General features: G+C 37.6%; 2 protein-coding genes across 6 annotated transcripts; one reads left to right on the top strand and one right to left on the bottom strand.

Moving 5' to 3' along the window:
- On the bottom strand, positions 1 to 13,909 carry Sco1 (synthesis of cytochrome C oxidase 1). The gene is made up of 6 exons (XM_026390659.2): positions 13,625 to 13,909; positions 12,578 to 12,668; positions 10,980 to 11,177; positions 10,229 to 10,321; positions 5,880 to 5,995; positions 1 to 882 (listed from the first exon to the last, which is right to left on the bottom strand). Exons 1-6 carry the CDS (start codon positions 13,907 to 13,909, stop codon positions 748 to 750), a joined length of 918 nt encoding a protein of 305 aa, XP_026246444.2. The 3' UTR covers positions 1 to 747.
- Positions 13,908 to 24,768, top strand: Adprm (ADP-ribose/CDP-alcohol diphosphatase, manganese dependent). 5 transcript variants are annotated; one of them, XM_026390656.2, is made up of 5 exons: positions 13,908 to 14,064; positions 20,069 to 20,695; positions 21,922 to 22,038; positions 24,182 to 24,251; positions 24,359 to 24,575. In XM_026390656.2, exons 1-5 carry the CDS (start codon positions 13,908 to 13,910, stop codon positions 24,480 to 24,482), a joined length of 1,095 nt encoding a protein of 364 aa, XP_026246441.1. In that variant the 3' UTR covers positions 24,483 to 24,575. The 5 variants fall into 5 exon arrangements, with proteins under 5 accessions (XP_026246441.1, XP_077656730.1, XP_026246440.1 ...); XM_077800604.1 differs by lacking the exon at positions 24,359 to 24,575 and adding an exon at positions 23,306 to 23,412 and having other exon boundaries at positions 24,182 to 24,252; XM_026390655.1 differs by lacking the exon at positions 24,182 to 24,251 and having other exon boundaries at positions 24,359 to 24,768.
- The last annotated feature ends 10 nt before the right edge of the window (positions 24,769 to 24,778 follow it).

The raw sequence follows: 24,778 nt of genomic DNA, 5'->3' as shown, positions 1-24,778 counted from the left end.
ATTTTAAACTCAGTGCAATGTGGAACACACACATAGTCTGCGTCACCCCTAGTATCTATGTCCCCTGATTTTCATTTGGCATATCACTGAAAACCTGGCAAATCATTTAGCTTAAAAAAAAAAAATCATAAAAAAGACCCCTAGAGGAAATGAACTAACAGTTTAGTCCAAATGACAGATTATTCGTCTTCATTAGTCAAATCAGCATCTGCTGCCAGAGAAGTGAAGGCAAGACTGACCGTGATGTTCGTTAACAAGGAAGACTAAGCTTTTGCTTTCAAGTATAAAATTTAGCCCTGAATGGCGAGTGCTGAACACAACTGTTACCAGCTATCAGGAGTTCAAGGCAAAAACAGCGAGAGCACTATGGAATTACACTTCTTTCTGTAAAACTCAGTCCCACAATCTGTGTGAGCAAGGAAGGGTCCAACACACAGGGGAAGTGGCAATATTGCTCCAAGGGCCCTGTTCAAGGGCATGCCGGTGCCTCTCCCTGAGGTGTCTTTCTGGGAGCTCTGCTCTCCACTGCCTTCATTTTAACTTGGTCCTCTGGACGCATGGTGGCTACATGGGAAACTGTGGGTTGTGATCCTCACAGTTCAAGAATCTTGGCTGAATCCAAGGGGAACATCTCATATAGCACATAGATGTTCTCGTGTAGGCTGCATATTATGTACATTGGCTCCTATGGGAGACAAAGCTTCCGTCCTCTTTGGCAAGAGAACAACATCCACGATGCTGCTCTGGCTACCTCTTTTTCATGTGTGCCCTCATGTGTGCAGCAATTGAGCCAGCTATCTCTGCATTCTTCTTATTCTGTCCAAAATAATCTAGAAACCCACCATCTGGTCCAATCAAGTACATTATTATCGTATGATCCACCTGCAGAGGAAAGGTAGAGGGAGAGAGATGACAAAAAGATCAACAAAAGAGACCACTTATTTTACTGAATAAATACTACAGAATAAGAGAACTAATAACCATTGCAATGCATCTATTTTTATGGAATGGACTCTTTATATATAGTAAATTCATAGCAATGGATTGTCTAAACTCTGTGTTCCAAAAATCTTTACCAGCTATTGCCTGTAACGTCAGCTAGCACCCAGAGTTCTTTTGATTAAATTCTTAACACCCCCATATATCTAATCTCTAAGAAAGAACCCACCTGGTAAAAATGGCTGTTGCAGGCTTCATAAGATCATAAGTGCTTGTAGAAGAGCAATTCTACTTTGAAAATACCTTATATTTTTGAGTAAAGTATCTCAGCTAACCCCTTAACCAGGGTAATAGAGATGCCCCGTGAAATTAAGTGTTGGTAAAAAATTACTTTCCTTTCAAGTTCTTGGGTGTATTCCTTTATGTTCTAGATAGAACTCATTATTGTCCAAATTCTGCTTACCATATTTTATGAGAACTCAGAAAACTATTCCCTTGTCTAATGTCCTAATACAATATTTAGTCCTGATATTAGTAATTCAAATAGAAACAGGAAGGCATGTTTCTCTCCCCTACCACATTTTTATATATCATGAACACCATCTGAAGCAAATCACCTGGAAGTGCCTCAGGAGCTATAAATACTATATCCCCAAGGAGTCTACTAAAATCTAGCATCTATTTTTCTGATTAAGTTCTTAAAGTGTCCCTCTAACTTAAGTTCAGATTAGTCATCAATCTTTTTAGCTAGCTGTTTCCACAAAATCCAATTTTAAAGAGCAGATTTGGCACTATAAGTCCTTGGGATTTATCGCAGGCTTGATTGCTATTTGGCGAGACAGGAAGACAGGAATGTGCTCACACATACCAACTGGAGCACTCCCCAAATATATCCCCAAACACATTATATGTCTGTGAGATTATTATTTTTTATATAATACATTCATAAAGACATAGCAAATGGAAAGAGCCACTTGCCTACCCCATAAGGAAAGAATGCATGCAGGAGAGCTCAAACAGCTGGTGACTTCAAGTGCTATGGAAGAATTTACTGCAGGACCAAGACAGGGGCTTAACATTTCTCTACATATTTGACAGAGAAATTAGAATTAAGTCTCCAGTTCTCTAGTCAAACCTTACTCTGTTGCTTATGCATCTCTTTATCCCATGTCTTCCTTTTTCTATTATTTTTCCTATATTCTCTCACTCTTAAAAACCATAATTGCAGTTATGCTGGACTTATTCTCTGAGTGTTCTCAATATAAACTACTTTCCAATACATTCTTTGATCCATATCTGTCACACTTGTCAGTGGTCACTTCTCAATATTTCATCTGAGTTGTGGGCAGGGCAAAATTGACATCTGTTAAAAGTTCTAGTAGTTCCTAGTAGAAGAATGAAACTAGCTGTAACTGACACATTCTTTCACATGTTGTTTCCACTCCTGAGATAGGCATTTTCTTGTACAAATGGTGCACATGCTGGGGAGGGTAAGTTAGAGAATGCCAACCCTCACCTGAAACTCAAGCATCCTCCTGATTCTAAAGTCCACAATATTTTTTTTTAATCATCATGCTGCTAATCTCTAATTCTACTGGGCAACAGCAACTAATATCTTTTAATGCCAACTTGTGTACACACACACACACACACACACACACGCACACTTTTTTCCAAAAGGTAAATGCATGCACATAAAAATTCAATAAATTTATATATTTTAAAGTCTTCTTCCTGTTCTGAATCCCTCAGTTCTCAGAAGGAACCACTGCATTCTTTCAGAGAAATTTTCTGCCCCATATTCATTTTTATACATCAGTAACATACCATTCTTTCTTCTCACTTAACAATATTCAGATCATTGTTCTGTATCAATACGTATATAATAGCTTTTAAAATAATGGTTGCTTGGTTTTCAGTCCTTTCTCTTTACAAACAATGCTACAGTGCATAGGATAAATTCCCAAAAGTAGAATCTCTGAGCTAAAGAAAGCATTTGACTTTAGATATTGATATATACTGCCAAAAAGCCCCCTTGATGAGTGTATCAGTTTTAATTCCTATCAATAATGCATGGAAGTGCCTGTTGTTCCAGATACATTCCAACAGTGTATTTCCAATTTTAACAATATATTGACAATACATTTTCAAACTTTCTGACCAGTGCTGAAGTAATAGGATAAAAAATGGCATTACATAAAAAAACTCATTTCTTTTATTATGAAATTGAATTTTTCCTAGGTTTGAAAGCAATCTGTGTTCTTTTTTTCACTCAAAAGTATTTCCCAACTAATGCTCATAAAATAAAGCAAAACTTTAATATATAATACAGACTTAGCTTAAAAGGAATCCCGAGTGTTTGCCATGCCCAATTTACATATACTCTCAGTCTAAAGAGTCCATTCAAAATTCAGAAGCTTACCTTTTATTACTGTTGTCTGACATTAGGAAAATCTCAATTCCACCTCAGGTTGATCTTTACTCCCTTACTCCTCATAGGTCCTTTCTTTTTTTTTTGGTGCTTCTAGAGATGGAACCCAGGGGCACTCTACCACTGAGTTGTACTCCCAGCCCTTTAAAAATTTTTATTTTGCGAAAGGGTTTCAATAAGTTGCCCAGGCTGGCAATCTGTTCTCAGCCTCCTGAGTAGCTAGGACTATAGGTGTACACCACCTTGCCTGGTGTAGGCCTCTAGATCCTTCTTGTCTCCCATACCATCTTGTGTGTGAAAATCTGTAACTTCAGGGGATATAAGTTATACTAATGAAAAACCTAAGAAGCTGGAGAGTGTCTCCCCCTATTGGTTGATTTAGCAAAAGTATAGCAATGAACTCTGATGCTTATCAAAAGATCAAATTCTACCTCAGTAGACCAAGCATATCTCAAAATAGAATCAAAGACACATTCTAAAGGCTCAAAGAAGTCTCCATAAGACATATATTTACATTTTAATTTTTAATATTAAAAAATCAATATCCTCATTCTGGATTAGCTGCATTATGAAATCAAATTTCAGGATCCGAACCCGTGTTTGCTTTGTTTTCTGATCTTGCTGGCACCTAGCTATATACTACTAGCTTTAAACATGAAAATGATGTATCCTCGCTGCATCAAGACCAATCAATGAAGGCAACTACACAATCAAAGAAAATCGTAGAGGGGCAGCTAGAGTACAGTTGGATATCTGATAGCAGTTTGACCCAAACCCCACTTCTGTGGTAAGCAGCATTTTGGTTTTAGCAAGAGATCTCTTGATATTTTAACTGGATATTATAAATTTAAATTTCACAAGCTATCAAGTTTCATTTGTAAAATTTCTGTTGACATAATTAGAACTGTAAGACAAGCCTAAGGAGAATTACCAAGCTTAGGTTGTACATACTTATAAAAAAGTTTGTATAAGGCTCCTCTGCTCCCACTGTCATATTAGTTAAACTCAAAACCAGTTAAAATAACTCTGTATAGAAAAAGCACAGAAGTGTAAAAAGTCCCTTTGCCCATGACTTCCTATCTTGGCCCCGGGACCCCTTTGCTCTTCTTTCTTTTTATGTCTCCAGTGCTTAAGAGGAAACCACAGGAAGGTCTGTCCACTTCCCTTAAACTCAGGGCTTAAGAAAAAATGTTGATTTTCTCTTGTCCTCTTCTCCCATGAACCCAAGTTTCCCTAACACTATGAAGAACCGGACCTAGAAGGTGCACACAATAACTCTGTGGGCTTGATTAAGACAGAAGGGTCAAAAGCCTGCTTTTAATTTAGGCTACAAACTATAGGGGCGCACAGTGTGTTCCAGGTTCAGACGATGCAGAAACCACAGTGGGCAGTAGAGACAAAGTACTGCAATGAGAGATCCCTTCTGCCCGTGGCTCTAAGGATACACCACGTAGAGCGGGAGGATCAATGAATCAAGGTGTTGCCCCTCCACACACCCCAAATCAGCTTTGTAGCTGGAAAGGCTCTTATGATTAATCACTTTGCTCAACTAATACAGAAAAACCAGAGTATAACAATTGAAAGAAAATCTGTGATAATATATCAATACAGTGTCAATGCAAATGTGATAGGAAAAACTGTACTGAGAAGAAAACAGTGGGTAGGAGTGGGGGCAGTGCTATGTCCATTGATGCTGCAGCACCATGAGTGCTGGTGCACATGAAGGCAGCTCTTTAATGCAAGAGCTTATATGAAGAACTTACTAGAATTTCTGTTCCTCATTAAAAAACATACATTAAATCAAACTGTGCAAGGCACATAGTTGATATGCAAATAAACTTCACAGAAAATCTACCTTTCATCAGCTTTCATTTTTTTCTCCTGCTTTTCAGAACACTCACCTAACCCAAAATGCAATTCATCATGACCTACAACTGCTTCTATAAAGAAGCTTATTTCTTACTCCTCTTCATTAAGGACACAAAGAAAACCAATAAAATGTTTTTTAAACTAAAACTAAAGTAAGCCTTGCCTCCACAAAATGGCTCCTCTTCATTTGTAACATAGTACCAAAGTATCTGATTTTATATTGCCTCATAGATTTATGTGCCACTAGAAAGGATAGATATCCAATTAAATTATAAAAACACCAAATATAAACTAAAGTCATTTTTAAAACATATGCTTCTTGCTGGGTGCAGTGGTGTACACTTATGATCCCAGCTACTCAGGAGGCTGAAGAAGGAGGATTGCAAGTTCAAGGCCAACCTGGGTAACTTCCAAAACAATGAATAAAATGAACTGCGGAAGAAGTTCAGTGGCAGAGCATCTGTGGGTTCAATTTCCAGTAACACACACACATATATAAATAATTCTATTCTTTTAAATATCCCAAGGAATTTGCCATAATCTCAAGCTTTCTTTCATCTTGGAAGCCAGTCAGTCATGCTTTATAAATATTCAAGATCTAGGAGCTAGCCTGTGGGTTAAAAGCAGAACACTGACTTACTATGTAGTCTTCATCTTCATCTTTGGGGCCAGGACTATAATATACTCTATATGCTCTGGCCACTTGATCAATCTCTTCTTTTGTGCCAGTCAAACCAACAAGTTTGGGAGAAAATTCTAAATAAAACAAGAAAGACAGTAAAAAATGAGAAGCAAACAAAATAAACATTGCTACCTCAAAAAAATAAAATAAAATAACATCAGTTATAAAACAGTGCCATTGCTACTTTTCCCCCTGTGAATCCCCAAACACTTTTTCATGATTCATATGCTGAAAGTTTTATTTGGTTGTTGTGTTTGGTTGTTTTGCTGTGGTGCTGGGGATGGAACCCAGTGCCTTAACCATGCTAGGCAAGTGCTCTACCACTAAGCCACGACCCCAGTCCATTTTCAAAATTCACATAGAACAAATGAAATTCTCCTCTGAACTACATATAGAAATTCAAATCTTTTTATGACTGATTAGGAAAGATCCAGAGGGAATACATTCCAATAATTTAAATGACACTTTAATGTGCTTTTATAAAATATATAGTTGAAATACAATGAAGTTTAAAAATATTCCCATGTATTAAGTACTAGTTTTTAATTGCTTATATGAGAAAAAAACATTTAAGATCATATTAAAATATCTGCATCTGGGGCTGGGTATGTGGCTCAAGCAGTAACGCGCTCGCCTGGAATGTGCAGGGCTCTGGGTTTGATCCTCAGCACTGCATAAAAAAATAAAATAAACATGTTGTGTCCACCAAAAATTGAAAAATAAATATTAAAAAAATTCTCTCTCTCTCTCTAAAAAAAAAAAATCTGCATCTTATTTTCCAATATCTTAAAATGGATATTAGGTGCTACTCTTAATTTCTGATAAAGAGCTGAACAATTGATATCCATCATTTCAAGGACCAATTATAGTAAACTCAGGGATCAGGGTAAACCATAGCATGCACATGCTGTTAAAGTTTTTGAAATGTATGTAAATGAGCTAATGGAAGTTTAAAACACTGGATTCATCAGACTACTGAAATACCAATCGAACATTTGGTCCAATGGTACACAAGCCCATGTTTGTTCCTTGGACTAATCCATTCTAAATTGAGGAATGACTGGGGTACTGAAAAAGCAAGTTGGCTTATTTTTCTTTTTTACTCTTTGAGTAAATAATGAGAAAGGTGAACAAAGCCTAGTTAGCTGCATATCCAAACTTTTTAAAAGTTGAACCTCTGAAACTGCAAATTTTCAAAAACACTAACTTAAAAAATTTTAATCTATTTCATTTCCAAATGTAACTAGCAATAAATGTGTGTATGTGTTGTGGAAGAAAATTACCACAAAGTTGGTGTTTCAGTTAGTTACAGCAACTCAGGAATCTATTCATCTGAGAATATTATGCTTTAGTAATATGTGATAAGAATAACTGCTAATAAACACATTTAAATTAGAGATTGTGTATTACCCCACGAGTTAATTTATAAATAGCTGCTTTTAATTGCTTTTGGACAAAACTATGCTATTGGCTAAATTTCTGAAAATCTTACAAGTTACATAAATTTGGCTTAAATGTATAAAACAACAACAAAAAACTTTAATTTTTTTCTATTCTTTTCTCCCTTTTGGCAGGGGGTACTGGGATCGAGCCTGGGTGGAATATATCACTGAGTCACATTCCCTGACCTTTTTATTTTTAGGCAGGGTAGTTGCCCAGCTTACAATCCTCCTGCCTCAGCCTCCCAAGTAGTTGGGATTATAGGCATGCACCATTGTGCCCAACAAACACTATGAACATTAAGAAGAAAACATAAATATCTGTCAATTTGAGTTAGGCAAAGACTTCTTATACACCAAACAAAAGAATCTACATATAAAAGAATAAACTGATACCCTTGGACTTAATCAGAAATAAAACTGTTTTTCAAAAGACACTGTTAAAAGATTGAAATGACAAGCCATAGAACTGGGAAAAAATATTAGCAAATCAAATACTTGATAAAGGACTTGTATCCAGAGTAAAACTAATATACTCATATATACAATCATACATACACACATGCAAAAACAATAGACAAAAGATGTGAACAGACACTTCACAGGTAGCAAATAAGAAATTAAAAAATGCTAATAGTCATTACAGAAATGATATTAAAAGCACAATAAGATACTACCATTAGAGTAGCTACAATTAAAAACATTGCCATACAAAGGGTGGTATAAATATGAAGTTGGAACTCTCATTTGCTGCTGGCAGAAATGTAAAAGTATACAATCAAATTGGAAAAGTTTGTTAGTTTCTTTTTTTCATAAATTTTAAAAATTTTTTTAGCTATAGGTGGACATGATATCTTTATTTTTGTTTGTTTTTCATGTGGTGCTAAGGATTGAACCCAGTGCTTCATGTGTGAGGCAAGTGCTCTGCTACTGAGCTACTGAGCCACAACCTAGCCCCTAGTTTCTTAAAAAGTAAAATATACTCCATCTGATCTGGTCATTCTATACCTAGTTGTTTACTCAAGACAGATGAAAGCATGTGTCCATGCAAAGACTTATACTTAAAAGTTATTACTTATCATAAGTAAAACTGGAAAAAAAAACTGTACATCAGTGTCTACTTAAATAATAAAAGGAATGGATTATGATACATGTCATAACATAGGGGAATCTCAAAATAACAATGCTGAAGGAAGGCATTCAAAGAGAGTACATATTGTATAATTACATTTTTTAAAAATGGACCTTTATTTTATTTATTTATATGTGGTACTGAGAATCAAACCTGGTGCCTCACACATGCTAGGCAAGTGCTGTACCACTGAGCCATAACCCAGCCCCTATAATTACATTTATAAAAGCCACTAACAAAGGCAACTATTATGTAACTGTAATAATAGAAAGCAGTTTTGTGATTGCATGGAGATGGGAGGATTAACAAAGGAAAAGGAAACTTTTATGGGTCATGGAGATGTTCATTGTTTGATTATGGTGAAAGTGACATGCTCCCCAGCCACCTAGTAGCATAGCCAACTCACTAAACTCCATGAAAAGCAGAGGTAGCTGAGGTAGGCTATACAGCAGGTGGTAAGCATGGGCTGTGGCAAGCTAGGGCACTACGGCCTGTCATACCCAAGCAGTCTGATTACGGCCTGGTGCAGACACCCGCTCCACATACAGCCTCAGCCTGGAGCCCAGGATCATGATCTATCAACCTCACAGATCAGAAGGAAAATGAAAGTGGGGCAAACCCAAATAGGGATCACAGGACCAATCAATAGCATTAATATTTTTCAAACCCTGATTAGCATTAATTTGGACCAACAATGATGATCCAAGTGCTACAAAAACCCCTAGACTAGCACACTTAAGTGGCAACCCCTATCCAGTTCCTTCTTGCCTTGCCAGAGCTGTATCTTTGCTTCCCACTCAAACAAATCCTACTCTTTTACACTCACTCTTCCTCTTCAGTGGGTTTCATTCTTTGAATTCATGAGACAGGGCTGGACATGTAGCTCAGTTGGTAGAGTGCTTGCCTAGCATTCATAAGGTCTTGGGTTCAATTCCCAGAACCATCACCAAAAAAAAAAAAAAAAAAAGGTAAATTGATGAGTCAAGAACCAGTAAACCAGTTAAGAAGAAATTGATGAGGCCTACAGTTTATGCAGACTCTACCCACCAGTAGGTAACCAACTATACATTTTAAATATGCACACAACTGTATGTCAATTATACCTCAATACATCTGTTAAAAGTAATAAGATAAATAGCAGGAACTTCACAAAAAAATGTTTACATAACTTGGAGTTTTAGAGAATGTGCATACTAGGTTGTTTTGACTAGGAATTAAATCAAATGCACAATAACTAAACTGTACATTCCTAATTTTTGAGTTCCTATACTGAAGAAACTTGAACCCAGAGAAATTAAACAACTTGCTTATACTAACAACTGAACATGTGTTATGAGTTCAAAATACAAATTTAACAACTCATCTTTAATTTTCCAATGTACACATTCCCAGAATACACGTTTCTCCTAATTTTACAAGAAAGGAAATGAGGTAAACTAGAACTAGAGGAAATTTGTCCTTGCTCTCAATTCAAGGCTCTTTTTAGTTCATATATGAAGGTCAAGCCAAATGCTTCCTCTTGATAAAATACAAAGAGTGCTGCACCAGGAATTGAGAAACCTGCTTCTCATTTCTTAACTAGCCAGGTTACCACTGAGTTTCACCTTTTTATTTGCCTGTAAAATTGGTGATAATGCTGTTTGTCCTATTTTAAGAGGCACTGTAAGCTTTAAATGAGTTGGTATTTCAAAAACTGTAAGAACTAAGTAGATATAAATTATTATAAACAAACATACCTTTCACATAATTTGCAATGGCTTCTTTTGTATCTCTCTCTGGGTCAATGGTGATGAAAAGTGGAGTTAAATTTGGCAGAGATGGAATACTATCTGGAAGAAAGTTCCAATTAGTATTCACAAGTGTTACAGCAAACTGTTAAGGAAACAAAGGGACATCTAACACTGGAGTGGAGAGGACAGGGACGGGAGTAGGTCCATATATTTATTGTCTGTTGTGTGGAACCAGGTAAAATATCCTATCAAATACATGTGCTGTTATGGAAACACTGTTACTCTGGATCCCATCATGTGGCCATCTTACTTTCTAATCTGATCCAGTGTTTACAGTTTTTTCCCCTACCATATCTCAAGAGCAAAATAAATATTAATAAGGATTAAATATCCCAAAGCTCTTCATTTGAAGGAGAAAGCACCCTTCCTTCTAAATGGTATTAATAAAAATACTACTAACTACAGATCATTTCAGATTTCCAAATCTAATCATCACAGGGGAGAAGGCACTATACAAAAACACAGTTCAGGGACGTCGAAAGGCCACAGTGACGATTTTAAGTGATCTAACATTTACTATCAAAACAAGTTTCTTTTGGTAGACAGGAAGGTTACAGAATCAGAGCAAGAAACAAGCTGAATGCTGAGATTTTATGTTCTTACAAACTAAATATTCATACTGCCCCACCTAACATAATGCAGGAAATGAAAAAAACAGTAATCATAAATGGTGTAGAGTTGGCAATGGCTTTCTTACCTATTTCATCCACGACATGAATCATTTTTTCCAGTTCTTCTGGACAGATATCAGGGCAATGAGTGAAACCAAAATAAATCAATACCCATTGACCCAGGTAATCCTTGTCAGTTTTGGGTTCTCCTTCATGAGTTGTGAGGGAAAATGGTCCCCCAAGTAAAGGCTTTCCAATGCTTCGCTGCCTTTCCTTCTCCAGCTCTTAAAAAGATACATACACAACATCAAAAAGTCATTCTAACCAAATATACTTGATACATGGTTAGCACTATATTAATAGACCATGGGCGAGGCACAAAATGTGAACAAATTGTTTGTAATCTTTTCAGAAAAATAAACACAAAACAATAAAACCAAATTAAATGCCTTGATATGTAATAAGCACTATTAGAAAGTAGCAAAACTATTTCATCCTCTTCTGGAACAATTCAGCCAGTAACATATGGATGTTATTTTTCTGGTTCTTAAAGTTATACTGTGATTACACTGGAGAATTTTCTTGTTTGAAGGAAATAGTGAAAGTATTTGGAGATGATAAGGCATCATGTCAACAAATACCATCAAATAATTTAGAAATACTTAAGGTTACCTCGTAGTAAATTTTCTAAGGACAACAAACACTATTGTAAAATGAAATCACAAACCAAAATCAAAAGCTTGCATATTTAAATTTGTCACTTATTTTCCTTGCTTTCCACATCAATAAAATACTGATCATAATGCAAAACAGTCATCTTTATCAATATCAATACAAACGTATATTCTATACTAAAATTCTACAGAACCAAGATTCTACAGTCTATGAATTCTCATTCCCAGATTTAAACATTATTCTTTGTATAATGGCCACTAAAACAGGCTCTAAAGTTAAGAGCTGAATCAGATTTAAGCAATATTTTAAAGATTTAATTAACATTTCCAATCCAAATCTTAAAATCCTGAAATATTCACTAAAATATAAAATTCTTTTTTTTTTTTTCTCCCTAAACAATTAAGGATGCTAATACACAACAATGCCTGGCTCTCCCTCAACCATGGTCAGCCTCTGGTGCTACTCACTGGTTTGTAGGATCTACTCTCAGGCAACCTTCTCTCACCCCAAAGTTGCGCCTTCCTTTGGGCCCTAACAGCACCTGGAGTTTCCTTCTGGTTTGCCAGAATCTAACCTAGTGAAACCCTTTCTTCCTGTGTCTGTTTCCCTGTCATGTGCACCTAAAAGACTGGATAGCACTTTAGTCATCTTTGTATTCTCTGGACTTCATACAGTACACATTCAAATCTATTTGCAATAAGTCTTTTAATATTGTTGGAAAGTGGGATTGTGAATTGATTTGGAAAAGTAAAAGACATTGACTGAACATGTGATATTAAAATATTCTGTAGTGGTTAATTGTTCTAACTTTCAATTGTTTGGTTTTGATAAATGTGCCATGGTTATATAAGAAACTCAGTGAAAGTACACTGGGAACTTTCTATTCATCTTTGCAACTCTTCTGTGAATCTAAAATTATTTCAAAACAAAGTTTTTAAAACAACAATGAAAAAAATGCTAGTCCAGAGTTAGGATTTTATTCAGACATGACCTGATGATATCTACTTACTCTCTGTCTTTTCTTTCTTGAAGTACTTCATTCCAGCCAATAAAGCTCCTCCAATAGCAAATGTGAATGCTAAAGACTTCCAAGAAACAGGCTACTGGGGCAAATATTTAAAAAATAAAAATTCTAGTAAGTCACAAACATTTAACCATGCTGAAATTAATTTCAGGAGTTTTTAATATGCATATACTCAGGTCATGATCTTGTTAAATATGCAAAACGTTTCAGGTTACAATAGGATGATAAAATACTGAAAGTTTCTGCGAAGGCAATTATAGCTGAGTTCTGAATATAGTCAATTACAAAGGTACTCATTCCAGGGGAAAGCCCCCCCCAAGTCATTTTCTGTTCATGTGGAAAATCAACCCAAAGAGGGTCAAGTACCATGACTATTAGTATGCGTGAACTTTGCTCCAACTGTTGATTTAAAAAAAAACAATTACCAGCCTGTGCTGAAAACTGAAAATGCACATAAAATAAGTGAAATTTTGCAAACTGCATCATATTACTTCCAGGCTCTTTCAAGTTTCAAAATAAGATGTTTGCCACCTAGGCGGAGCTCATTAACCCTTTCCACAGCTCCGAAAACCCAGTTCTCTCACCTGTCACTAGAGGGTAGTAGCTCTCAATTCTTTTGGGGTCAGAACTAGAACTGGGGGGTGGGGGAGAGGGACCCAAGAAATAGGTGTATGCACACATCTAAAATCACCTTTGTTTCAATTTCAGAAGGGGGATTCAACAGACAGAAATTATAGACGTGCTCTGGCTCTTCAATTATAGTGGTTTGAGAACCTTAAGGAAAAACTGGAATCTATGTGTTAAGTCCAAGCCCAAGTATCTATCCCCGCAGAGAAGGTGTTGGTTTTCAAGTTCTCGTAAACACGGGCTACTGATAAACCAGGGGAAACGGGATGACATTCCATTAGGCAGGTAAAACCGCCAAGCTGAGGACACTTTCAGGCCTGACCGAGTAGTTTCTGAGGTTTGACCAAATGGAACGGCTGCGGACAGCGGCGACAGGAGCCGGAAGGGCTCCAGGCGTACACTCACCCCAGGTTTGGAGGGGCGCGTGGGGTCTCTGTTGCCCTTCGACTCGGGACCTGACGACCCCGGGGGCGGCGGCACCGCGGTACTTAAGGGCCAGCTTCTCAGGCAACTGCAGGGGAGCTTGGAGGCCAGCCGCAGCGCCTCATGCCGCGCGCAGCACTGCGTCAACAAGACTCTCGCAGTCCTCTGCGCCAGCACCCAACGCTCGATTCCGCTAGGAAGGAGACGCCAAAGTTGGCCACCTGGGGACCGGATAACCCGGCCGAACCCTAATATCAGCGCCGCCATGAGCTTTCGGTACCGCACCTCCTTTGCCCCGCCCCACCACTTCCGGTACCGCTTCCGCTTCCTCCGGAAGTCGCAAGAAGCCGCTCTTTCCGCTCTGCTCGGTGGTGTTGCCCTAGCTGATAGTCTTGAAGCCTTTGCCGAGGAGCCGGCGCGCGGTAGGTGGTTCCTGGGAAAGCGGGCCCTGGAGCGGGCCGAGGGGGCGGGGACAGCAGGGCGGTGGAGAGGGGACGCTCTCAGAGGTCCCAGCTAGACCAGGCCGGGGCGGTACTGAGTCCTGCTCAGAAGAAAGAAAACCCTGGCAGCAGTCTGGCAGGGCTGGGCATCCCCTTTCCCTCCACTTTGTTGGTTATCCATCTCGCCCTGGTCCAGCCCAGTTTGGACGCCAGCCAGGGGAAACTACGGAGTGGTTGATTCTTCACACTTGCAAAGTATAAGTGGACCTGTTGCGCTTGAAATAATCCTTTGATTTAAAAAATATTATAAACAATTTTTTAAAATTTGTGCGGTTAGGGTGGTAAAAGCGAGTTAAGTGTAACCAAAATGCCCAGCACTTCTAAGGATCCATTACATCGTAAACTGATTATAAAGCACAGTGCTGTATCGAGTATAAACTGCGTTAACCCTCCTTAATTCAGTCGACAGGGGCTCCAGTCTCTTAAAATACTCTCACTGCTCCCTGCCCCCTTCAGTTTTTTGATTTAAAAAGTTGCTGATGGCTTCCTCATCTGAGACCTTTTCTGTTACTTGGATACAGGCACATATTAATGAGACTAAGGTCTATATAAGTTTATTTATTTATTTTTGTTGTTGCAGAGAGCATTGATTTCATTTGCTTTTGTTAAGTCTCAGTAGCTGCAATCTTCATCACCACCCCACCACTTCGGTGTGGGGCATTTCCAAAAATGCAAGGGGGGAGGAAAAAACCTAAACCCAAAACCTCCTATCTCCTTATTTACATGATTCCCACTCTTGTGTGATATTTTCTTCAAGGTGTAATAGTGAGAGAAAGGCTTTACCCTCATGGTGCCCCATAGAAATTCCAGGGACCAGTTGAGAGGAAATTAGGTTTATTCAAAGCTGACTTTGAGTAAGACAGAGGAGACCTTTCTGTCCCAAATCTCCAACTTCAAGGACTCAGGGGTGCAGAAAGCTTTTGTAAGAGAAAAGGAGGCAAAGAGAGACAAAAGGCAGGAAATACATTTTGTAACATCACTGGTAATATGAATATATATTTAGCTAGCCTGAATATATGTCAGTCTTTATTTCCTTGGCATTTGGGAGCTCTGGTTCAAGAGGACTTACTCAGAGCAGAAGCAGCTATTGTTCCACTGATTACTGGATTTTTGCAAAGAATTTTGTTTTCCCTGTGATTTGACCCACTTTACCCGGGGTGCTGCTCCCCAACCCAGTAAGTTGTAGTTCAGTAGGATTTGTTTTTTCTTCCTAAAGTTCAGCTGGAAATTTCTGAAATTTATGCTCAAAATTAGAAGAGTTGCTAAATGTTTCCTTAGCATTTCAGATCATTGTTTGTTAAAACTAACTTTTCTATCTTAGTTGCCTGTGGTAAGATTTTCCTCCTCTTATTGCTATGTATTTGTTTGCCCAGGGAGAAGTTTTTTCATGTAATCGAAAAAGGGCACAAAAGCAGCTTTCTTATTAAGGCAGAATTATTGTTCATTTCTTCAAATCCTCCATTGTGAGTTAATGAGCAAACATAGATTTTATTGAATTTGATGTTTTTTAGCTGGTATATTAAATTTTATTTCCAAAGTGATTCTATTTATCAGAGCAATTTTACAAGTTCTTCACATTAAGTTTATACTTTTAGATGAAATTGCAGCATCTAAATCAGTTTAAAGCAGGTATTTTAGATCTACTTTGGACAAATGCTAATAACACCTTTGAGTCTGATGGACCCTTGCTAAAAGGTATACAAAGTGTTATCTAGTGTGAGTCTATCACTTGTATCACTACTGTAAACCACTGAGATCACCAAATGAAGTTTTTGCTTTGTTTTTTTTTTCCTATTTATATACTTTCTTTGAGAAAGAAGGGCATGAATAAATACCATTTATATTTGTTCTAGTAGTAGTGTCAGGGCTTATTAAATTTTGTTCTTGATAAAACTTTAAGGCTAGTTTGACTAGGGTAGCTAAGCCTAAACATTTTGTGAAGTTCCTGGCACTGTAATATGTTGGCTTCATCTTAGGTGCAAACCACTGCCCCATGTTTGCCTAGCCAGGAACATTTCTGCCTCAACTTTCCTGTTATGGTAGCATATAACATAGGTTTCAAGATCCCCTCCCTCTCTGGTGTTTTCAAAGTCTCTGCATATAAAATCTTTGCCAACTGGCCCCCTTCTTGAGACATACGTGGTTCTTTAACAGGATCTTAGTGATGCTGGAACCTTCAACACTTTCTTTTGCTTTGACAATGGTATAAAACATACTTTTCAGTTCAGGGCTGTCTTCTTTCACAAGTTCCTCTTAGAAGCTTTGGGGCTTATTACAAGGAACTTCAGCCTTCTGACTCTTAGGTGTTATAGAAGTTTTATTGGTATTGTAGTAAATTTTCTGCAGTTAAGAATCCTTGGATGTATCTTACTTATTTTTAAAAATCACTTAGGTTCTTCACAAAATGCTGCCTGTATATTGCACCAAAACTGGTAGCCTTTTTTTTTTTTTTTTTTTTTTAGAAAATACTGTTGTTATTCTGTTTTATTCTAGTTTTAATTAACTTGAGACTCAGTAAACAGATATACTCTTAGATATAAAATTTAAAAATCATTTTCTTGTTTAAAGAGTAGTTGCTGTGCATTATAACTTAGTTGCATCTCACAACAACCTTATGAGGGACGGTTTTAAGTTCTGAAGCTTTCAGCAGCTCATGATTATACCTTTTTTAAAAACTAAAGCTTAAATAATTTAGCAGATGATATGTGGTGCAGACAAAACTTTAAGAATAAAGTTCACTAAAAACTTGCCATTCTCCTTTCTCTTCAAAAGCAAAATACATTCCTAATTCTTAGGTCCAATTCTTACACATTGTATTGTCTCTCTACTTCAGAAGCTCTTGAAAAACTTCATAGATTTCCTTATACTGAGTAGAGACTGAAGGGCTGCACCCCCTAGCCTGACCAGAGCTGGGTGAGACTGAGAAATTTCTGATTAACATAATCTAGCTAAATCTACGTATGTATGTTTTCTTCCTTTTATCCTACTCTGCCTTCTCTTGTAAAAGCTATCTGTATCCCTATCTCTAATCACCACTCCAGTTCCTAAAGAGGAAGGTTTTTTTTTGTTTTGTTTTGTTTTGTTTTGTTTTTGAGTGCTGGAGGTCAACTGCCCTACCACTGGGCTACTGGGCTACGTCCTCAACCCTTTTTTAATTTTTTGAGACAGGGTCTCCCTAAGTTGCTGAGGCTGGCCTTGAAATTGCAATCCTCCTACCTCAGTCTCCTGAGTAGCTGGGATCACTGGCATGCCCCATTGCACCCACAGGAAGACGGAGATTTAAGACAGAAAGCTCCCCTCTGTCTTTCTCAAAGCTGGCTAAATTTTTACAGGATTGATGATCAGAAAAACCTATTCCCTCTGGTGAGATGTTTACTGAACCAGTCTTCCTGAGTTCCCTGGGCATCTTCCTGAACCATTAAAAAAAAAAAAGCCAGAGAAGTCATTTTTTGCCCTCTGGTTCTTTTTACTTCTGAGCTTTTCTCTCTGTCTCTGGATGTGACTTTGTCCTCCCTCTTGCACTTAGCAGGCCCCATTGCAAATTTAAGTTTCTGTTTTTCAGAATATTTTCTTTAATAGAAGTATGTTGCCTCCCTACTTTTGACCTTATTTTTAAAAGCTGCATTTAACATTTTGGTCTCTTCTACCCCAGAACAGACTTGCAGTATGCAGTGTGTGCCCCTTGATAAGTTTTGCCACCTTCCTTTAACTTTCTTTAAAAGGTTGCCAAATCTTGGGGTGTCCTTCAAGTTCCGTAAATTGAAACTGTGGATCCAATGAAAGATGTTTTTGGTATTAATGGCAAAAAAATAATTTGATTTGGCTTTTAACTTGGGGGAATTTATTGGCTCATGTAACTAAATGGCCAAGGATAATTCTAGTAGAGACAGGTAGATGCAGGTATTTAACTGCTGGTTCCAGGAATGTACTTTGTATCATTCAGATTTGCTTCCTTCATATTGAATTATTTCTCAGTTAACTTTTCTCCTTAAGTTCAAGTTGTAGTATTTGCTAATATGTCTCTGGGCTGATGCATATTGAGCAAGCTTGTGTTATATGCTTACTCCTAAACTGGTCCAGAGGAAATTGGGCTTTTATAGGCCAGACCTGGTTTATCTATCTGTCTGCCATTCCCTTTCCCAGTCAGAGAGTAAAGGTCAAACAGCAAATGCTAAGAGTAGGGAATTGGGTAGATACCTATCTATCCAAGGAAAATTGGGGTGCTCTTACTCAAAGAAAATGAAGTGACTTCTGGTCATGTAAAAATAACAGCTGTTTACTGAAGAGAAGATCAAATTAATCAGGACTAAATCCTCTCTAACTGATCCATGAACATATTATCACCTTAAAGGCTTTGAGTTTAAATATAAAAACAAATAATCTCATCTGGCAGGGGATAAGAACATTCCCAGAAACAGTTTTCTGTTAAGCTTTGCTAATAATGTTCATGGGACATACTTGCTAAATTATCTTTCTATTAATCTGTACTTGGAATCACAAATATTTGAAACTAATAAGATGTGATTTTCAGCTAACTTAGATGAGTTTTGATTTCTTGTAATTGTTCTCCACCTGAAAAGTCAGACTTTCTTTAATTTATAGAAAGAAGATACCACCACAGCATGCAGACTTATTGACAAGTCAGCGTATTTATTGACAAGTCAGCATATTTATTGATTTGCTAACTGAACCGTTTCAAATGGGGACTGCTGGAAGAAATGAGCAAATTAAAAACAAAAAAACCCCATGAAAACACCAGACCATTTTTCAGAATTTCTTCCCCTCCTCTCCCCTCCCCTCTCCTCCCCTCTCCTCTCCTCCTCTCCCCTTCCCTCTCTCTCTCTCTCCCTGGTACAGTTTTACCTGTTTTAGGAGTACTTACAACCAATGAGATTGAGGAAGAAAGGAAAGTAGCTGAAGCTCCTAACTGGATGGATTAAGTAAGGAATGTAGCATTAGTGACAACAGTTTTGATTTGAAAAATGCTCCTTCGTTTAAATAAGTCTGAAGTCTGACTCCTATTCCAATTATAGAGTTGTATCCTCCATCTGTTAGGAGTGCTTTTACAACGGATTTACATGTCTGTAGACAATTAAATAGGAACTCCATAGATATATCAGGCAGATGACTGGAGACTGGGAGTCTGAAAGTAATTTTAGCCAAATGAATTTTTAGAAACAGCTAGGTTTTAATAAATGCAGACACTACCACAAGTTAATTACGATAGACTTTGTAACAAAAGTAGTTGGTAATTGAGGATCTTGGCCTTTGATTTTTGTCTTTTTTTAAAATGACAATCCCATCAGTGTCAGTTAGTTTTGGTGCTGGATATTTTTTTTTTGTCATTTTTTAAAATTATTCCTCTCCTTTCATGTCTTTACTGCCTCCTCCAGTTACTTTAGATATAAACTATGAGACACTTATTTCAGATGACCAACCTATCAGCAAAGAGAAAGACTCAGACTGACACAAAATAACCCATAATGGGAATCTGATGTATACATTACAATGAGTGTAATATATGTATACCTTTTCAAACAACCTTCACAGATGAAATTATTTGATGTTTGTGGGGAAGGATGTATGGTGTGTTTTTTTAGGTGAGTCAGTATTTATTGTAAATTAGAAATTATTCCATATTTAAATTTGACTTTATTAGAATTAGAATGCCTGTTCATTAAGGAATAGTGCCTGTTTGTAAATTATTCCTCTTCCAGAGGATAAAATTGTCTGTATTAAGAAACTGAACCGTTTCAGAGGCTTAGTATTTTAGAGTTAAGACTGTCAGTTCTAAAGCTGATGGATGCTTTCTTTTTCAAGTTGTCTTGTGAATTAACTAAGTTTAATGTCCATTTTGTCATTTTCTTTAGTCCAATCAGAAAATTAAGATGTTTTTAACTTAGTTGTCTTTTTTTACTTTCTTCAGTTTATCTAGAAACCTGTTTGGAGGTTATGGCTGATAAGGCCAATCCTGGAACCCTCACTGACAATTCAGAAAGACTCTTCTCCTTTGGAGTAATAACAGATATTCAGTATGCCGACTTAGAAGATGGATACAATTTCCAAGGAAGCCGGCGGAGGTACTATAGACATAGTCTCGTTCACTTACAGGGTGCCATTGAAGACTGGAATAAAGAAAGCAGCATGCCCTGTTGTGTCCTGCAGCTTGGAGACATTATCGATGGCTTTAACGCACAGTATAAAACATCAGAAGAGTCCCTGGAAGTTGTTATGAACACATTCAAAATGCTTAAAGTCCCAGTTCATCATACATGGGGAAATCATGAATTCTACAACTTCAGTAGAGATTATTTAACACGCTCTAAACTTAACACAAGGTTTCTAGAAGACCGGATTGTAGATCATCCTGAGACCATACCCTCAGAGAATTATTATGCTTACCACTTTGTGCCATTCCCTAAATTCCGGTTCATTTTACTTGATGCTTATGACTTGAGTGTCTTAGGTGTGGATCAGTCTTCTCCAAAATACCAGCAGTGTATGAAGATACTGAGGGAGCACAATCCAAATACGGAATTGAATAGTCCTCAAGGTGAATTATTCCTTTGAGCTGAGAATCTAATACATTGTCTTTAAATTCTTCAGCTACCTTTTATTCCGCAGGAAGATGGATGATTAAGGTAAAAGTATATTGTCGCTGTTGTTCAGGGTCAGGATTTCTCCCAAGCTTTGATGTCACATGGATTGGTTACAACATGATTGAAGCTTCATTGATTTAACAAATATTTGAATGCCCATTCTGGGCAGATCACTTTGCAAGATGTCTTTTTTAAATGGATGAAATCAAGGGAATCGGGGTAGGAGGTGGGCAGGACAAACAATCATGTATTAGTTTTCCTTCATTGTTACAAAGTACCTGATGTAATCATCTTATAAGGGGGAGAGGTTTATTTTGGTCCATGCCTTCAGAGAGTTCATCCCATAGTCACTTGGCCTTGTTGCTTTGGGGCCTGTGGCAAGGTAGCACTTTATGGCAGGGAGCATAAGAAAAAGAAGAAGCAAAGAGAAAGAAGCAGGTCTGGTACCCCAGTATTCCTGTCAAGGGCACTTCCCCCCCCCCCGACCTAACTCCCTCCCACTAGAACCCACTTCTTAAAGGTTTCACCACCTCCCAGTAGTGCTGTGAGCTGGTGGCTAAGACTTTAACACATGGGTCTTTGGAAAGAAGATATTTCAGATCTAAACTAGAGCCACCAACGAAACCAATAAGATTATTTCCACAAAGTACTACCAAGAAAATAAGAGTATGGTGTTATAGAAAAGGACTAGGAGTACTATTTTAGATTAGATGATCCAAGGAGAGAAACATTTAAGCTAATATCTATATGACAGGAAGGAGTTATACTTGGAAGAACAAGGGTAGGGAGCTAGTAGAGGGAAAGCAAATGTGAAGGCATTAAATGGAATAAGTGGCAGTATTGAGTAACCCAGGAAGGGGCCAGTGAGGTGTGAGATGATTTTGGAAAGTAAACAGGCACAGGAGTGTGTAGTAGGGTCAGTGGACAGGGAAAGGAGGTTCTATTTTCTTTCTAGTGTAATGGAAAGCCAGTGAAACCAGCAGAGGAATGTGAAGACTAGGAGTAAGATACAGGAACTATTAATATAGCACTCAAGAATAAATTCTTTGCCTATTTTAAGTCAATTACTGCTAATAAATATTCCTACAGAAAAAAGCAAATGTCCCTGCAGTAGGTAAATTTAAAACCCAAATGAGGGAGAAATGACATTTTCGGGGTCTAACTTACTGAATTTATTTAGGACTTTCTGAGCCCCAGTTTGTCCAGTTTAATGGAGGATTCAGCCAAGAACAGCTGAACTGGTTGAATGAAGTTCTTGCGTTCTCTGACACAAACCAAGAAAAGGTGGTGATTGTGAGTAAGTATTTAAATTGTTTATCTGGTTGCAGTAGCATTTTAGAGATTGAAAAGCTAGCGTTTAAGAATACTAATGATATTTGTGTTCTGATGTCCTCTTCCTATAAGATGGGTGCTTAGTCAATGTTTTAAATTAAAATAAAGCCTGAACCTGAGATTAATATTTGCAAATGAGTCAGGAAGGAATTGTAAAATAACAAAAATATATTTCCATATATTAGAGTATGTGAGTTGCCATTTTAGGTTTCAAAGCAGAATTTCCCCAAGTGGGATCAGTTCACGTATTAATTTTTAAATGAGAAATTCATGTCAGGTCCCATTTCATATTTTAGCCTTGGGAGCCCTGGCTCCTAATTTCTATAAAATAGAAATTACAATTCTATTTTTAACATGTTGATCTTTTAGATGTAGTTAAAAACATGTAGATGGTACGGGGATGTTTGTGCTGCCATTTGGTTGTCAAGCATCAAAGTTTGGAAAAGATGAAGTTCCCTCACAGGTTATGGCTGTGACACACCACCATTTGGCTCAGTAATAATTAGTCTCAGAAACTGCAGTACTTGAATTGTATCTACTCTTTTGTTCTTCCACTGCTAGGCTAAGAGTATGGGAGCTGGAAGAGACCTACAGATCTTGTTGCCAAACCCTTTAATTTTAAAGATATACTGAAGCCCCAAGAGATGAAATTGCATAGCTAAAGTCACATAGCTGCTGAAAGAATTGAGACTTTTTTAAAATCCCAGTCCCCTTTCCCCTCTGTCTCATATTCTTTCCATTTCTTTTTATTGATGGCAGTGCACCTACATCTGTAGTCTCTTAAATTTCTTCACCATTGCTGTAAGTTTAGAAACTGGTTACGTAAACATTTAATAACTGAGCACCTTAGGCTCTCTTTAGTTAAGTTTAGTAGAAATTTCCTTTTGTTTTTATGTGCTTTTAAATTTATTGTGGGTACTCAGAAGTTATTTTGAGTTTTGGCCATTCACTTGGAAGGACAGAATTGCCATTAGCTGAGATGGGAGACACTGCAGGACAAGGAGGTTTGGGTGGAGAGGGCCAGGGGCCTGTTTGGAACCACTGTTTGAGATGTCTATTAGATATAATATGCATGTCATACATTAGTGAACATACTGAGTGGGTAATTTAGACCTCAGAGTCTGAAATTCAGCACAGAGGCTTAAGCTATCTATCATATAAATGTGGGAGTTGAAAGATTATAGATGATTTTTAAAGCTATATAAATCAATGAAAGATCACCAATGCATTAGGTATAGATAAAGAACTTCAAGGACTAAGCATTTGGACACTCCTGACAGGATACTGGGGAACTGAGTACTTCTAGGAGAAGGGGGCAACCAATTGTGTAATTTGATAGGTAAGTCAGTGTGGCTTCTACACAGCCTCTTTGGCCTCTTAGACCTTAACACAGTTACTGTGTGTGTGGATGGGCATGTGCTCGCACCCATGTGTTCTTAACTGCTTTAGGGTTCTGTTACCCTCACCCCCTTTACTTGTATTATAAGTACATAATAAGCAAAAGCATGTTTAAATTTCAGAATAAAAATGAACAGTAGCAGGACAAAGAAACGATTTACTGGGAAGAAGCAGAGATCAATGAGCCATGATATCTGAACTTCAAAGTGAAACTGTGGCCTGATTGTGTGGTCTAGACTTACAGATGTGTTGACATTAGGGATTCAAATTCTCCTGGCTCTACTTCCACATATCTCCTGTGGGGCCCGATATAATCCTCCCTGCTTTAATCAGTTTTCTTATCTGTGAATTAGATATGGCCACCTGATCTCATGGGGGTATTCAAAGTCTTGTGATTCAGTTCTGTGGCATTGTTTATTTAAATGACACATAATCCATAGTCAGTCCCTAAACTGTTCTTTTATTAGTACTATATCTTTCTGTATATATAACATTTGTGTTGAAGAAATTCAATAAAATTGAATTCCTGCACAGCATCTGCCTGATTTCTGGCTGCTTTTGCAAACTTTCTTGGCATAAGTGCCCTTGATCTTCCTTGGTGTTTGTGCAACTTGATACTATATATAGGCCTCAGCGATCTCAAGATTTTGCCTGTTCAGTAGCTTTTCCCACCTCATTTGCAAACTTTTACCCTCCTTTCTATGCTCCAGAGATCCGGGTGTTGATAGCCTACTACTTCACATATGTGGACTTTCTGTGGTCTCAGTCCATTTGGATGAGGTAGCAATACACTTTTTTTTTTGTAAGTACTATTATTTTTTTAATGTAAAACATTTCTTAATTGGCTCACAATTTTTTTTTTTTTTTTTTTTTTTTTAAATTAACAGGCCATCTTCCCATTTACCCAGAGGCCTCCGACAATGTGTGCCTGGCCTGGAACTACAGAGATGCTCTGGCAGTCATCTGGTCTCACAAGTGTGTAGTGTGTTTCTTTGCTGGTCACACTCATGATGGTGGCTACTGTGAGGATCATTTTGGTGTGCACCATGTCAACCTAGAAGGAGTTATTGAAACAGCTCCAGTCAGCCAAGCCTTTGGCACAGTTCACGTCTATCCTGACAAAATGGTGTTGAAAGGGAGAGGCAGAGTTCCAGACCGAATTATGAATTATAAGAAGGAAAAAGCCCTCAACTTTTAGTCTGACTTGTTTTATTTGCCTTTGAAGGAAGAGAGTGACTTTGCTTGTATTTGTCCCTACTATACAAAAAGGAAAACAAAATAAAAATTCTCAATCCCATTGTTCTGTA

This window comes from Urocitellus parryii, chromosome 7, assembly GCF_045843805.1.
Source record: "Urocitellus parryii isolate mUroPar1 chromosome 7, mUroPar1.hap1, whole genome shotgun sequence".
In the NCBI taxonomy this organism is placed as follows: Eukaryota; Metazoa; Chordata; class Mammalia; order Rodentia; family Sciuridae; genus Urocitellus; species Urocitellus parryii.
The sequence above is the reverse complement of the archived record's forward strand: the minus strand, read 5'-3'. Positions and strand labels throughout refer to the sequence as shown.